Raw genomic sequence first — 13,964 nt, 5'->3', positions numbered from 1 at the left:
AAGGATCTTCTGTTCTATCAAGGGAGAAAATCTGCACCTATATAAATGTTTAAAAAATAAATAGCAAGTAAAAAATAAATAGATGGAAATTGGGAGAGTGGGGAATAACAGCTAAAGGAACTAGATGTAGGAAGTTGCATTTAAAATGAGCTTTAAGAGAAAGATTGGGAGCTCTTAAGATACAGAGGTGGGAGAGAGGAAAAGCATTCCAGGTGCAAGAAATTCCTGTACAGATGGAAGTTGGAATGAAGAACACTAAGAAGGCCAGTTTAGCAGGACAGAAAGTACTTTCTAGGAGTAATGTATAAGAACATTCGAAAGTTAGGGTAGAGCCAAGTTGTACAAATTTCAATGCCAAACAGAATCACAGAGAATCCAAATAACTAGCCTGAGTTTCCATGGGTAGTGAGTGTTCAAGAGGGACTAGACCCAGAATCTTCTGATTGCAAGTTCATTGTTCTCTCCATTATTTAAACAAAATAAAAGAGTATGCTGTTTTAAAATAAAATACATCAATGAAAAAGGAAGCACACATTATTGTAGTAGGGCAGGTGGTGGTTATTGCTGGCTGCAGTGCTCAAAGGGACAGTGCTCTTCTATTCCAATGAGAAATGGCTGCCATAGAATCATGAACAGGGGAGAATGAGTATATTGTTTAACCACCAGGCAGTGCCCCAGCTACTCATAGGAAGTCTGCTCCCTTCTCTTGCCAGGGCTACTGCCCTCTTGACCAGCCACTGATTAAGTTGGCCATAGATTCAACAGTTTTTCAGAAAGTATAGTACAGAATTAGAGATGTGCTGGTAAATGTTTAACAACCAGCTCTCCAAAAATACATTACACAGTTTAGGTTTAATCTGCATTATTCACATTTTCTCTATCACTTTCTTAAGTCTAGACAAACTAAATGCCAACTGGTAGTCTGTAATGACACTGAATCTTGGAGTTGTTTCTACGGCTTTGGCTTTCTCTCTCCTTCATTCCCCTCTCTTCTCCCAAACTTTCTGAGAGAAAAAGGAAATGAAATGAATAGATAGGCTCAAAAGTATTAGTGGCTTCTTCAGCAAATGCCCTAAAGAAACAAGGGAGAAAGAAACTGTGGACTGGAATTCTGTTTTATTCACCGATAGAAGTCCCCAGTATCACCCAGATCTCTTATGCATGGCATAGTTTGACTTGGTCACTCTCCACATAATCTGGCTGCCTCTAGTCCACTCCCATCTGGTCCAGACCAGATGGTCACACAAGGTCTGTCCAGCCTCCATAAATGACTTCATAAAGAAATCTCATTTCATGCTTACTATATTCCTCCTCAGTCTCAGAGCCTGTCCTCTCCAACCTACCACAGAAATTATTCAAACTCCAAATGCCTTTTTTCCTTCTCTTTTTCATAACCTTTAAACAAAAAAAAGAAAGAAAAGAAAAGTCTGGATAGAAGTCTCTCCAAGGGCAAAAGAAATGGAAACCTAAGAACTATGAGAAATATATGCCCGCACATATTTTCTAGCCTATTTGAATCTCTATAATCTCCTTTTTCAGTCTCATCTTCCCAGGTGGTCTTGGAAATAAGTTATACCAAGGTTTGCTAAGATGCCAAAAATATTATTTATAGGGGGGATAATTATGTAGTTGGTACCACAAAAAGTTGGAAAAATATGATTCTGCTTCACAGATTTTTAAATGGAGTATTTTAAGGGAAATAAGAAAGACCAAAAAAAGGTGTTTTTATAAAATATAAATATTCATATTCTGTATTTCTCCCCCCCTCAGTTTCAATTACATACTTGATTCTTCCATAACATCTTATAAAAAGGCCAGCCAATTAGGGAGGAATGATTAGGACCCTATTACCATTTGCCTGCTGGATATTTTGAATTATATGTCCAATAAATAGGCACCTCATATTCAGTATGTACAAAATAGAATCCTTTATATATATATATATGTATATATATATATATATACATATATATATATGCACACACACATACATTTACGTATTTGAAACATCCTTAATTCCTAAATTTCTGCCTACCCGTGTTTACAAGCTCTGATTCATTCTTTACTCTTTACTCTCCTTCCTACAGACAGTTGGTTTTCATGTCTTTTTGATTCTTGCCTCCACATCCTATCTCCCATATCCACTGTTCTCTACTCACATTTGCATTCAGTGATTTTAAAGTCATATCTAACTTTTCTTGATCCCATTTGAGGTTTTCTTGTCAACAGTACTGGAGTGACTTGCTATTTCTTTCTCTAGCTCATTTTACAGCTGAAGAAACTGAGGAAACAGGGTTAAGTGACTTGCCCAGGGTCATACAGTTTGAACTCAGAAGATAAGCTTTTCTAACACCAAGCCAGGCACTCTGTCTTTTACATCACCACGACTCTTGAAAAGGTTGCCTTTGTGAGAACAAGGGTAGTGGAGGGAATGGGGACAATTAGGGTTCAAGCCCCACCTCCAACCCATCCTGTCTGTGACCCTTGGAATGTCAATGGGTCCTAGGTAGCCCTCCAAACTATATATTCCAGAAATGGAAGGGCTTCTCTATGGAAGGAAAAAGAAAGCCAGACCAAAACCAAGCAAAATGACAAACAAAACCAACATTTGGAAAGCATAAAAGCATAGAGATGTTTTGAGGCAAGATCATTGCCATAGAGCTGTGTGAGACTACAGAAGCTGTCTAGTCTCATCCCTTCGTTTTATAGATGAAAAAATGGAAGTCCAGGGAAGTTAAATGAATTGCCTAGGGTTATGCAAGGTATCAGTAGCTAAGGCAGGATTTGAAGCCATTTACTTTGCCTCAAAAGGCAGTTATCATTTCCTCTCTGCCTCTAGTTCTTTCTCATGAATGGGAAATCATTTTTATCATTTATTTAAAATGTTTTCACTTGATACATTCAGTTTTTCTCCCTCCCACTCCCCAATTGAAAATTTAAAAGAACCTTGTAACAAAATTGAAAAAAAAAAAAAAAAAGAAAAAGAAAAACGCTTCAATACCCATAACATCCAAGTTCAAAAAGATGTGTCAGTTTGTTATCTTGAATCCATCTCTTCTTCCTTGCTGGGTAGCATGGGCAATTAATTGCAAGTGCATTTAAATCATGGTGGATCATCACATTGGTTGATATTCCGAAGTCTATCAAAGTTGTGAGAGAGGAGCCAAACTGAGGATGCTGGTGCAGGTGGTGCCGCCACCTCCAGGGCTCCAGTTCTCTGCTGCCTGAGGGTCAGCAGTTGTTGCTGGTGTTGATAAGAAAAGCGGGCCCCTTCTCTGTGCGGTGACCTGCCCTTTTACTGATGGTTTGGTGCTTTGAAGGAAAATGCCATTCTCGGGCCTCTTGAACTCAGGCTCGAGGGCCATCTCCATCATAATCCAAAGGGAAATGGTGGTTTAGATGGCAATGGCCCATATTGCTTTCTGTCTCTCCCTGCTAATTCAATTAAGCCTGTTCATCTCTTCTTTGGAGAGAATTTATTTATATAAATATATATGAATTCATACAAACTGTAACAGAGAAATAGACTTTAAAAGTAGGAAAGCAGATTTAGCAGGCAGCCAAGGTTTTGCCCTTAACCTGCCCGCTAAATCTGCTTTCCTACTTTTAAAGTCTATTTCTCTGTTACAATATACACGTATATACATATGTCTATCTACGGATATTATGTAAAAGTATGTTACACATAACTGTATAATATATGAACATGCATTATATAAAATAAGTAGAATTATACAATATATTTATGGACATGCTCATTTTATGTAAAAGAATGTTGTTATATGTAATTGTACAATTGAATCTTGAAGGCATCTTTGCAGTTGCATTGTGATATGGCTATTTCTTACTTAATGGAATAGGCACGTTTCACCATAATCAATTTATGAGACAAATGGGGTTGGCTGAATTTGTCATTGACTATAAAATCAGAAATATATCAAGAAATCTATTCAGAGTAAAACATGACTCATATATGCAATGCAATCACAGTGAAGACTGCAAATACCTTTTCTAGTTTCATGTTCCGTGTGTGTGTGTGTGTGTGTGTGTGTGTGTGTGTGTGTGTGTGTGTACACGTGGACACAATCTTTCTGGGAAACAATCTCTTCCAGAAAATAATAATAATCAAAGTGATAGCAGCGAAGTACTTAGCCTAAATAAAGGCTCAAAAAGAGAGAGCAAATATGTAAAGCGAAACAGCCTCTATTTGACAACAATCCCTTTATAAATGAACATTTATTAAATAACTGCTCTCTGCCAAATACATGCAAATAACTGTGTAAAAACAATACACAAACACATAGAGATGCATGTGTGTGCATGTATGCTAATACACACATGCATAGATGTACACATCTACAGATAAGCATTAAATAGATTTGTACATACATGTGTAAACAGGTATACCTTATCCAAAGATCCACACTTGTATGTATATTGCAGGTGCATATGTACATGCACTTACATGCACATGTATGTGTATGCGTGTGTGATAATCAACAGAGAGAGGCCCAAAAATGTCAGGGAAATCAGAGAAACCAGGAGGAGAGATGAGGAGGGAGAGCCTACCTGCTGTGGAACCAGAGCAAGCTGCACACTCTCTACTGTGTGTCCTAAAGGTGCTGAGAGCAAAGTTCCCTATAGCAAATCTCAGTTTCTCTCAGACCTGTCATTTTCCATTGAGAAGCAAGAACTTTGGAAGGAAAGCCTGTTTCTTCTCCTTTTTTAATTCCACTGCTTTCTAAGTTTCTTAGATTATGGCAGACATCCTCTCTAGACTTGGTTGAAGTTTTAATCTCTCTTTATCCCATTAAGTCAGGAAGTTGCTTCAGAACTGGGAGCAAAACCCCACTGGCTGCTTCTCCTTTTAAGACAGCTGCCCGCTCTCTTGGAACTCTGGAATAGATGCAATTAAAACTCTCCCCCGGAGGTGACCACATTTGCTTGGCAGGGTAATTGATCCTTGTAATGTGTGTTATTTATGCACAATATATGGCCATTTATGATTTGATCGGTCTATTTGCTATCCCAGGGACTAAATTTTCTAAACTTTACTCCTGATTGTTACATGTATTTGTCCTATGAAAAGCCTGTAACTTGAGAAAGGAAGAAGCTATAAAATCTTTGTTTAAATATTATAACATTACAACAGACATGAAAAGGGCTAAATTTTCATTTTCAGGGCAGCACTCAGCTTCCCCTCCTACTAGGATAATGTGAGCTCAATTTCTATATTTCATCAGGAAAAGAAAGGCTCATCCTAACACAGTTCATAAATAAAATCTGTATTCCAACATCTTATTAACTTAGGTAGCTCCTCTTTGAATGTTAAAAAGTGAAACCTACTAAATTTGACTATAGGATTGGTAAGGAGATACTGAGTTCAGAATTTTCTATTCTTCACTCTACCGTATCTTGACCCCCAAAAGAAACCAAGATGTATATATATATACATATGTATATGATTTTATTTATATATTATCTTATTTATATATATGTATATTATGTTATTTGTTATTATTGTGGTATTTTTTTTGTTGGACCTAACCCCATAGGAAACCAAGACTATAATTTAGATGTTTACGTATAAACATCTGAAATATATAAATATATATAAATCATATATAAATAAAATCATATGCATAATATATTTATTGTTTTACCTCTGATTTAATTGGCACAGGAAAATACTGTTTGTAAAAAATACTCTCCATCAAAGAAGACCAATGTCTTCCTTACAGCTTGTCATCTTGAAGCATCAGTGGTGTCTTACCGGTGTGTGTGAAAGGCAGGACTTAAATTTAGGTCATCCTGTCTCTCCATGGCCATGTCTCTACTAGGCAAAGTTTCCTCTTCTGTTTGAGTGTGTGTGTGTGTGTCTGTGTGTGTATACACACTTACACTAAGTCTCTCTCTGATTTGCAGTGCTCAGTTTTGTACTCCCCTTTATAGACATATTCCAGGTATTCTTTGATGGTTGAAGACAATGCAATTAAAAATCAGCCTCAGAGGTAACCATATCTGCATGATTGGCTTACAAAGCAATGACTTGATAAAAGAGATTTCCTTCAGTAGGCAGTGTTTGTAGGGGCAGCTGGGTGGCACAGTAGATAGAGATCTGGGCCTGGAGTCAGAAGGACCTGGATTCAAATATGGCTTCAGATACTTCATAACTGTGTGACCCTGGCCAAATCACTTACCTCCAAATGCCAAGCCCTTCCTGCTCTTCTGCCTTGGAACCAAAATTTAGGATTGATTCTAAATGAAAGATAAGGATTAAAAACCAACAACACCACAATAGAATCTAAGGGTTTAAAGAAGGGAGCTAGTGTGTGTATGTGTGCAATTAAATACTGACCTCTTGCCTTCCCGGGTTCTATATATGCCTCTCTCTGTCTGTCTGTCTCTGGCTCTGTCTCTCCTCTTTCTTAATTATTATCTTTAAGGCACAGTAATAGGTGATTTTTTTTTAATGAGGGCAAAAAGGGGAGAAACAGCTGTCAGAATTTAGAGGCTTGTTACAAGAATGCTGAATACTTAATCATGGTGAATCAAGTCAGGCATTTTTTGAGAGAAATGTGTCACTTCTGATAATATCATAATGAGTCCTTTTCTGTTTTTGTTTGTTTCTGACAGTTACCCTGCTGTATGTGAATTCTTACAGCACAATAACTTGTTATCCATACTCCGAGCCCACGAAGCCCAAGATGCAGGGTAAGCAATTTTTGTGATTTTTAAAAATGCCCTTTGGCTCTCGTTTGCTTCTTTTCAGGTCTGGGGGCTGAGGGAGGACTGGGGATTGGGAAACCCGCAGACTTTGTTGGACAGTTTATCACTGTTAAAAAGCACGGAACTTTGGAGGAACTTTGGAAGAACTGCTCAGAGAAATACAGGGAGTCCCAAAAGTAGCAACGGAACTTAATTCTTTGATGGTCCTCACTAAGACTTTTGGGACCCCCTTATAGGACCTATCAGTGATGTAAAAACAAAAGTCTTCCTCAGCAATTTGAAGGATCCCTTGAACGCTTTATGCCACAGTAATGTACGTAACCCTTAAAGTGTTCAAAATGCTTCTACTACAAAACCCTCACAACAACACTATTAGGAAAGTGCTGCAGGTCCTATTACTCCCATCAAAATGAGGTCCAGAAAAAAATTAAATGAATTGTTCAGGGCCCCCTGGTTGGCTGTCCCTGAGTCTTACCTGCAGACCAGGTCTTCATGTGCTCCTGGCCTGCCACCTCCCCGCTGGGGGATGTGAATGTGGATGTGGATGTGGATGCGGATGCAGATTCCCTGACATCCTCCCACCTTGTTCCTTCTTCATGGTTGCTCCTGCCATCCTCCCTAGTCTGGGAGAGACACTGTTCTGGTGTCTGTCACCAGCCTGAAGGCGTGCCGCCCCCGCCAGCTCCACTCTGAGGACCCACCAACAGGAAAGCTTGTCCTCCCTTTAGTATAGACAGATACGACAGATAGGTATGTGCACACACACATGCACACGTAGACATATATGCAAAAGGCAAATAGACGTGCATATACAACACATAAGTGTACATTCATGTGTGTTCATGTATTCATGTGTGTAATAAATAGATACACAAATATACACCTGTAATATACCTAAATGTATCAATACTTATATAATATACATGTGTGTATGCATAAATATATATGCATTCATATATGCCATGCACATATAAACGAAATAAGTCCATATGATACACATATATACAGATACACTTATGGGTACGAAATGCATATACATGTACATACACTCAATGCATATATGTTCATGTTTAAACAATATATGCACAAATATACATGCATAATAATACATGTGATACACATGTAGTTACATGCACAAGTGTTTGCACATTCCTATATAACACACAAATACAAATATAGAAATATATTTCTGTATAAAACACATGTATGCACATATACATGTGTTCATGTGTATAATACATGTACACAATCAGTATGTATACATGTGCATCTGCATAAACACACATGTTCATGCATATGGTACACACACAAATACATACACATTCCTAGATAACATACAAATGCAAATATAGAACTATATCTCTGTATAAACACACATGTGTGTGCATATGTATGTGTTTGTGTGTATGATACATGCAGGCACATCAGTACACATACATGCCTATCTGTGTAAACATGAATGTTCATGTGTGCAGTGTGCACACAAATACATGTCATATATGCATGCATTAACATGTCATATACTGTCCATATTTCTATGGATAAGAACAAACATTTGAGCATAGCTGTATATACATGTACATATAGGCAGGCATGTATATAGGTGTCTATATTTGTTTATACAGATACATCCAGACACAAGCATCTCAAAAGCAGAATAGGGTTGTTTTTCATCTTTATGTATTTATTGTTTTGTCCCTATTAACTAATGTTTGGATTGTAATGCAAAAGATGCAAGAGAGACTTTTGCTCTTGCAGGGGGCCAACTGAAAACTTCTGGCAGTTAGAAGCCTTAGAATTCTGAGAGGAGTCAGTTGGTCCCTGAGGCTTGAACAGAGCTGAAGGACTAACTAGAGCTCTGCTTGGCTTTCGGTTTTGCTTTTGAACTGTGCTTTGTCTCTGGATAATTTGTACCTAGCTAATTTCTCTGGACCTCTCCCTGACCTTCTCCATATTATTTCCCTGTTTTCCTTGCCTGTTTTCCTTGGGCTCTGAGAGGCAGGGTGGCTTTTGGGTTTTTAGTGAATGGACTTTGTGGGTTTAGTTTTTCCCAATAAGCAAATAGGACATCCTTGAATTCAAACTATCCCTTTAGTATACCTTCTACTTTAAAGGCAGCCAAATCCTCCCTGACTGAGAGAAGCAGGTCCTCTCTCAGTCTAAGCCATTCCTCTGACCCTCCCCATCTTGAGTTTCTCCCTAGGGGCTGTCAGAAACCCCAAACCCCTCTCTCCTTCCTGACCAACCCTGAACATTAATAAATACCTTTGTTACCTAATTAAACCCTCTGGAGAATTATTGTGTTGAAGAATTAGGCAAGGGTTGAAGGGGAAGGAATTATCTCTTTATTTCTTGAGGGAAACTGGAGGTATCCATCTTGGGAGGAAGTAGTTGCCCAGCGCTTCCTCCTGAATCCCTTCAGTTTCACTGACAGGGAGGAGTCTTGTTACTCCTCCTTTGAGGACTTGAGAAACTGACAAGAAAGTCCTCAAGTCAGATTCAAACCACTTCTGACTGGCCCTATTCCATGTGTCTGTAGAAGTACCTTTCCTGCCTGGAAGGGTTCAGCCTATTTCCCCTCAGTATCCTCTGTCTCTAGCCTGGGTGTCTAGCCTGTGTTAGCTGCCCCTCCTGAACACATCACCCAGTACCCTTACCATCCTAATACTGTATTGTCCATTCCTCCCCAAATTCAGCCTTCCCTTTCATTCCTCTCCTATCACCTCAGTCACTTTTTACCCCTTCGTCACTCAGCAAGGAGAGGAGAGCAACCCCTAACTTTAGTGTACCCCCTTTTATCCATCACAGGATATATTTTCTATTTATACCCTTAACACAGTTACAGCATAGTAAGCACTTAAAAACAAATTCTATATTCATTCCCTTTTTTCAATTACATGCAAAGACATAAAATCACATGTCAGTGGCTACTGGGTGACTCCATAGATAGAGAGCCAAGCTTAAGGTTGGGAGGTCCTGGCTTCAATTCTGGCCTCATTTCCTAGCTAAGCGACCCTGGGCAAGATACATAGCCTCCATTGCCTAACCCTGACCACTCTTTTGCCATAGAACTGATATTTAGTATTGATTCTAAGATGGGAGTTAAGGGTTGAAAAAGTTGTGTCCCAACTAAAATACATACTTATGCATAGAATTGCACTAATAAACTGTGTTAAATATTCAAGTAACTTTCATGATCCAAAAGTCTGAGAACCTTCTTGGTAATGACAGCAGCCACTGCTTTGGTGACAGTAATCTGGATTTATTGAATCAGAAATTTTATTGAAAATTTCAAGTTTGGGCACCTTCCCCTATTGTATTTGACAAAAATAATCAGGAGGAGAGGGTTTCTTGTCATTGGAATAGGAATGCTCTCTGGTACATTTTTATCCAGGAAGTGCTGAGACTGCCCCTTTCACCTGCTTAACTTTTGTAGCGAAGAAATTAGGATATTGATTAAGATATTGATTAAAATAAGATATCTGATAAAGAGATCTCTGAGGGTACAAGCAAGGTAGAGAGCAGTGCATGAGACCAGAACTTGAAGGAAGAACCCAGGAAAAAGTTCTGTCAGTTGATGAAGTTCTGTTAGTTGGTGTAGTCCTCTCCCTGGGGCACTCACTCACTGGGCTTCAGTGTGAGAGTTTGCTCTCTGTGGCTGCTGCTGGAGACAGACATCAGAGACTTGATTCTTGGCTGGTGGAAGGGAAGAGAGACCTCTGAATCCCATTTGAAGAGGGTTTCTACTTTCTTGATCAATAGAAGTCATCTTTAAGAAGAAGCTGCTTTGCCAGATAGCAGTTTTGGAGGAGAAAGATTGAAGCTATTTGTCTGGACTCTGAGCCATACCAGGGCCACCAGATTATCAGTTAGCAGCTGCCATCTTGGCTGACTGAATTTATATGTGCTTGGAGAAACTCTTCATCAAATTAAATTAATTAAATAAGGATTTTAGGTAGATTTATAGGCAGATAGCGTTTTTTTGTTGTTTTTTTTTGTTGTTGTTAGTAAGTGCTAGGCAGTTTTAGTGTAGCTAGAAGAAACGAAGGCTCTGTCATGAGACAGATGTAGAAAGTGAGTAGAAAATTAGTTCCCTGTTAGTTTAAGGCTTTCCATGTTATTAATCCTTATTTTCATATTATCAAACATAAATAAATAGCATATATATATAGTGTCTCCAAGAACTTTCCATATTGACCTGAGGAAGGGAAGCCATCCCTGACTTTCCTTCAGAGAGGAGAGTTAAAGATACTTTGTGTACCAAAGTATCTTACCACATCTTCCTCCTCACGACTCCAATTTATCAGCATTATTTCTTCACTTTCCAGAGTACAAGTGTCTACCCTCTTTTGTCTTGGTGGAATGGAATATAGCTAGATACCAGTCATCTGAGACAGCCTATCATCTGTGATACATCAGTTAAAAAGCATTTCCTGAGCACCCCCTATGTGCTAGGCATGGTGGTGGGCTATCATTGGGACTCACGTAGACACAGACAAAAGTGAAATATCCTTCATCTGTAAGAGCATGCTCCAGCAACATCCAATTCCAGGTTCTAATCACAATCATGTCACTTCATCCAATTAACAAATGTTGGGTGCTTTCTAGGTACAAGAGGAAGCATGTGTCTCCCTGTGTATAGACTCAGCCATATATTTCACTGAAGAATCGGTCCTGTTTTCTGAGCTCTAACAGAAGGAATTCTTTCTTGGTGTACTAGATCATTCTGTCCAACAAAGTTCATTCCCTACAAAGTATTTATTCTGAACATATCCCTTCAATGAAACAAAGTCCCAGTGATTTGACTGTGATAGAAGCTTGGGAGAGGACATGGGGAGGTTCTCCCTACTATACTCATCACTAGCCTTTGACTAAGAAACACCCCGCCTCCTTCACCCCAAAAAAAGCTTCTGTTGAAAGTTTCTGTTGAGAAGAAACAAATACATTTAAGGATCTCTGTCAGAGGTGCATTTGGGAATCCCCAGAACATCATCAAAACTCAAAAACCAGGGTCTTCACAGCATTTTGAAGCTGTAAGTGTGGCAGAGGACCTGATTGAAATCAGTTGGATTACTATACCTGAGCCTTCATGTATCCAAAATCATTCTGCCTGCATGGGAGAGTCTGTCAAATCAGATCTATTCAATTTCACAAGGATTATTGAATGCCAAGAGGGGCAAAATTGAGCAGTTCACTCAATGGGGTCACTTAAATAGCTTCAAACAATCATTTCACTCTTCAAACAGTTATTTACTGTCCTATAGACAGAGCTTGTTTGTAAAATCAAGGACTTAAAATTGAGGGCCTAGCTCCCACAATATTGTTCATTTCTGTAAACAAGGTAAATGTTTTGTAGAGATTTCCAAAGGACTAAAAGATTTTCTTCTCAGATTGGCCTTGGTTTTTCTAAGCTCAAATGAACAATATTAAGATATAATAGAATTAAATTGTATCTCATCTTCTATGATCTATGTTTTCATTAGATAATTCAGCAAAATTAAGAACAGTTTGCCCAACCAAAATAGCTAGTAGGAGACACCTAAAGAGGAATAACCTTTTGTTTTCAGGGCAATACTCTGCACTAAAATTTCTAGACTGATATTCCAAAAGTAATCAAATACTTTATTTTTTCACTTCAGTGGAAGAAAACCATCTAATACTTCTTTTGATGAGTTAAAAAATAAAGTGTTATATTATGTATTATTCTTGCCTTCAGGAAAATATATAACTAGTAACTGTGTTGTCAATGTATTTCCAAAATGTCCTAGTTTCCAATTCCATTACTGATTGATTAAATATTACCTTCCTAGAAGAATCATCTTTGATTCACAAAAGGCTCCAGGAATAGGAAATGGATGAATACAAGTCGGAAATCTAAACATATGAATTCTTAAACTTGACTAGATGTTATTTTGAAGAGCAAATTGCTATTCAGAGAAGAATAGTTTATGAACAAGACCATCTTGGTAGTGTATCTCTAAATCTGTAGAATACTTGCCTTGGGCATTAGTGATCTGGTTTGATATTCCAATGTCAACAATATCTGTGGCTTTCTGAAGAGAATATTGTGTAAATCATTAATGGAATCACATAAGGATCCTCAGTAAAATCCCTGAAATAGATTGTAGTTTTCCTGCCTTGAAAAGACATACCTACCTTGAAAAGGAAGTGCCATGTTAGGGGACATAAATGCCCCTATTTTACTAAGAGGATTTGATTTCTTTTCTCTTCTCCATTGCCAAACTTATAATTTGGCATTGTCTCATTTATTAAAAAAATAACCGTGTTGTACCTTAAAATTTGATTTGTTTTCTTTTCAGGTATCGCATGTATAGGAAAAGCCAAACAACAGGCTTCCCTTCACTAATTACAATCTTTTCTGCACCAAACTATCTAGATGTGTACAATAACAAAGGTAAGTCATATATTCTCCCTTTCAGTTTATTTTTTGTTTTGTCAAGGCAAACATAAAGACTAATCTCCTTGAATCATGTTACCTTAGAGAGTCATTGGTTGACAGTGTTTTAGTTTTTTTCAGGCACTTCACTACTCATTGCCCCCAGAACATTTCATGGGAATACTTTTATTTTTTTTAATCCTTTACCTTTCATCTTAGAATCAATACTGTGTATTAGCTCCCAGGTATAAGAGTAGATATATCCATATGTGTATATATGTTTCTACATGCACAAACATAGATTAGCAGACTACATACATCTCTGTTACCTCTCTGAGGATGGCCTTACAGTTTCAGTGGGAAGATCCTCCCCAAAATGCTCAATGATATAATGATTTTCCTACCTGTGAGGTAGGCAGAACATACTCCTTCATCCTCTGATCTTGAGGGTAAAAAAGAAGTATGAATTTTCCAGGCTTCTAGAGCTAAAAAAGATTGAAGGCAAGGGTTCAGATGTAGGCTGTGAAGGCAGGTCTTCTGATTCTAAAGTCCAGGATGCTTTGTGCTACATCATGGTCATCTGGCCTACCCTCTGTCCACTGCAATATGGATCGAGGTTGGTGGATTCATTGCCTCTGCTTCTCATGCTTCTGGGGAAACCAATAAGCCTTAGACTATCTGGGACACTAATGCAATGATTGTAGGCTATATTCAGGTTTAATGCAAAACACAGTTGGGCAAGGGAATGGAGTACAGCATTGCCTAGTAAAGACCATTACAGTTAATCGAGAATTTAAAGAGGAGGCAGCTAGATGGTTCAGTGGATGGAAAACCAGGC

The 13,964-nt window shown here is 38.3% G+C and overlaps 1 protein-coding gene across 1 annotated transcript in view; it reads left to right on the top strand.

Moving 5' to 3' along the window:
• The window catches only part of PPP3CA (protein phosphatase 3 catalytic subunit alpha), a 242,692-nt gene that overhangs the window by 169,831 nt on the left and 58,897 nt on the right, over nucleotides 1-13,964 (top strand). Inside the window, exons 7-8 of the mRNA XM_044681627.1 lie at nucleotides 6,637-6,714; nucleotides 13,050-13,144. Of these exons, the coding sequence (XP_044537562.1) occupies nucleotides 6,637-6,714; nucleotides 13,050-13,144 (173 nt within the window). The remainder of the gene's footprint in view (nucleotides 1-6,636; nucleotides 6,715-13,049; nucleotides 13,145-13,964) is intronic.

This window comes from Gracilinanus agilis, chromosome 6 (genome assembly GCF_016433145.1).
Source record: "Gracilinanus agilis isolate LMUSP501 chromosome 6, AgileGrace, whole genome shotgun sequence".
NCBI lineage: Eukaryota > Metazoa > Chordata > Mammalia > Didelphimorphia > Didelphidae > Gracilinanus > Gracilinanus agilis.
This window is presented reverse-complemented; position numbering and strand designations above follow the sequence as displayed.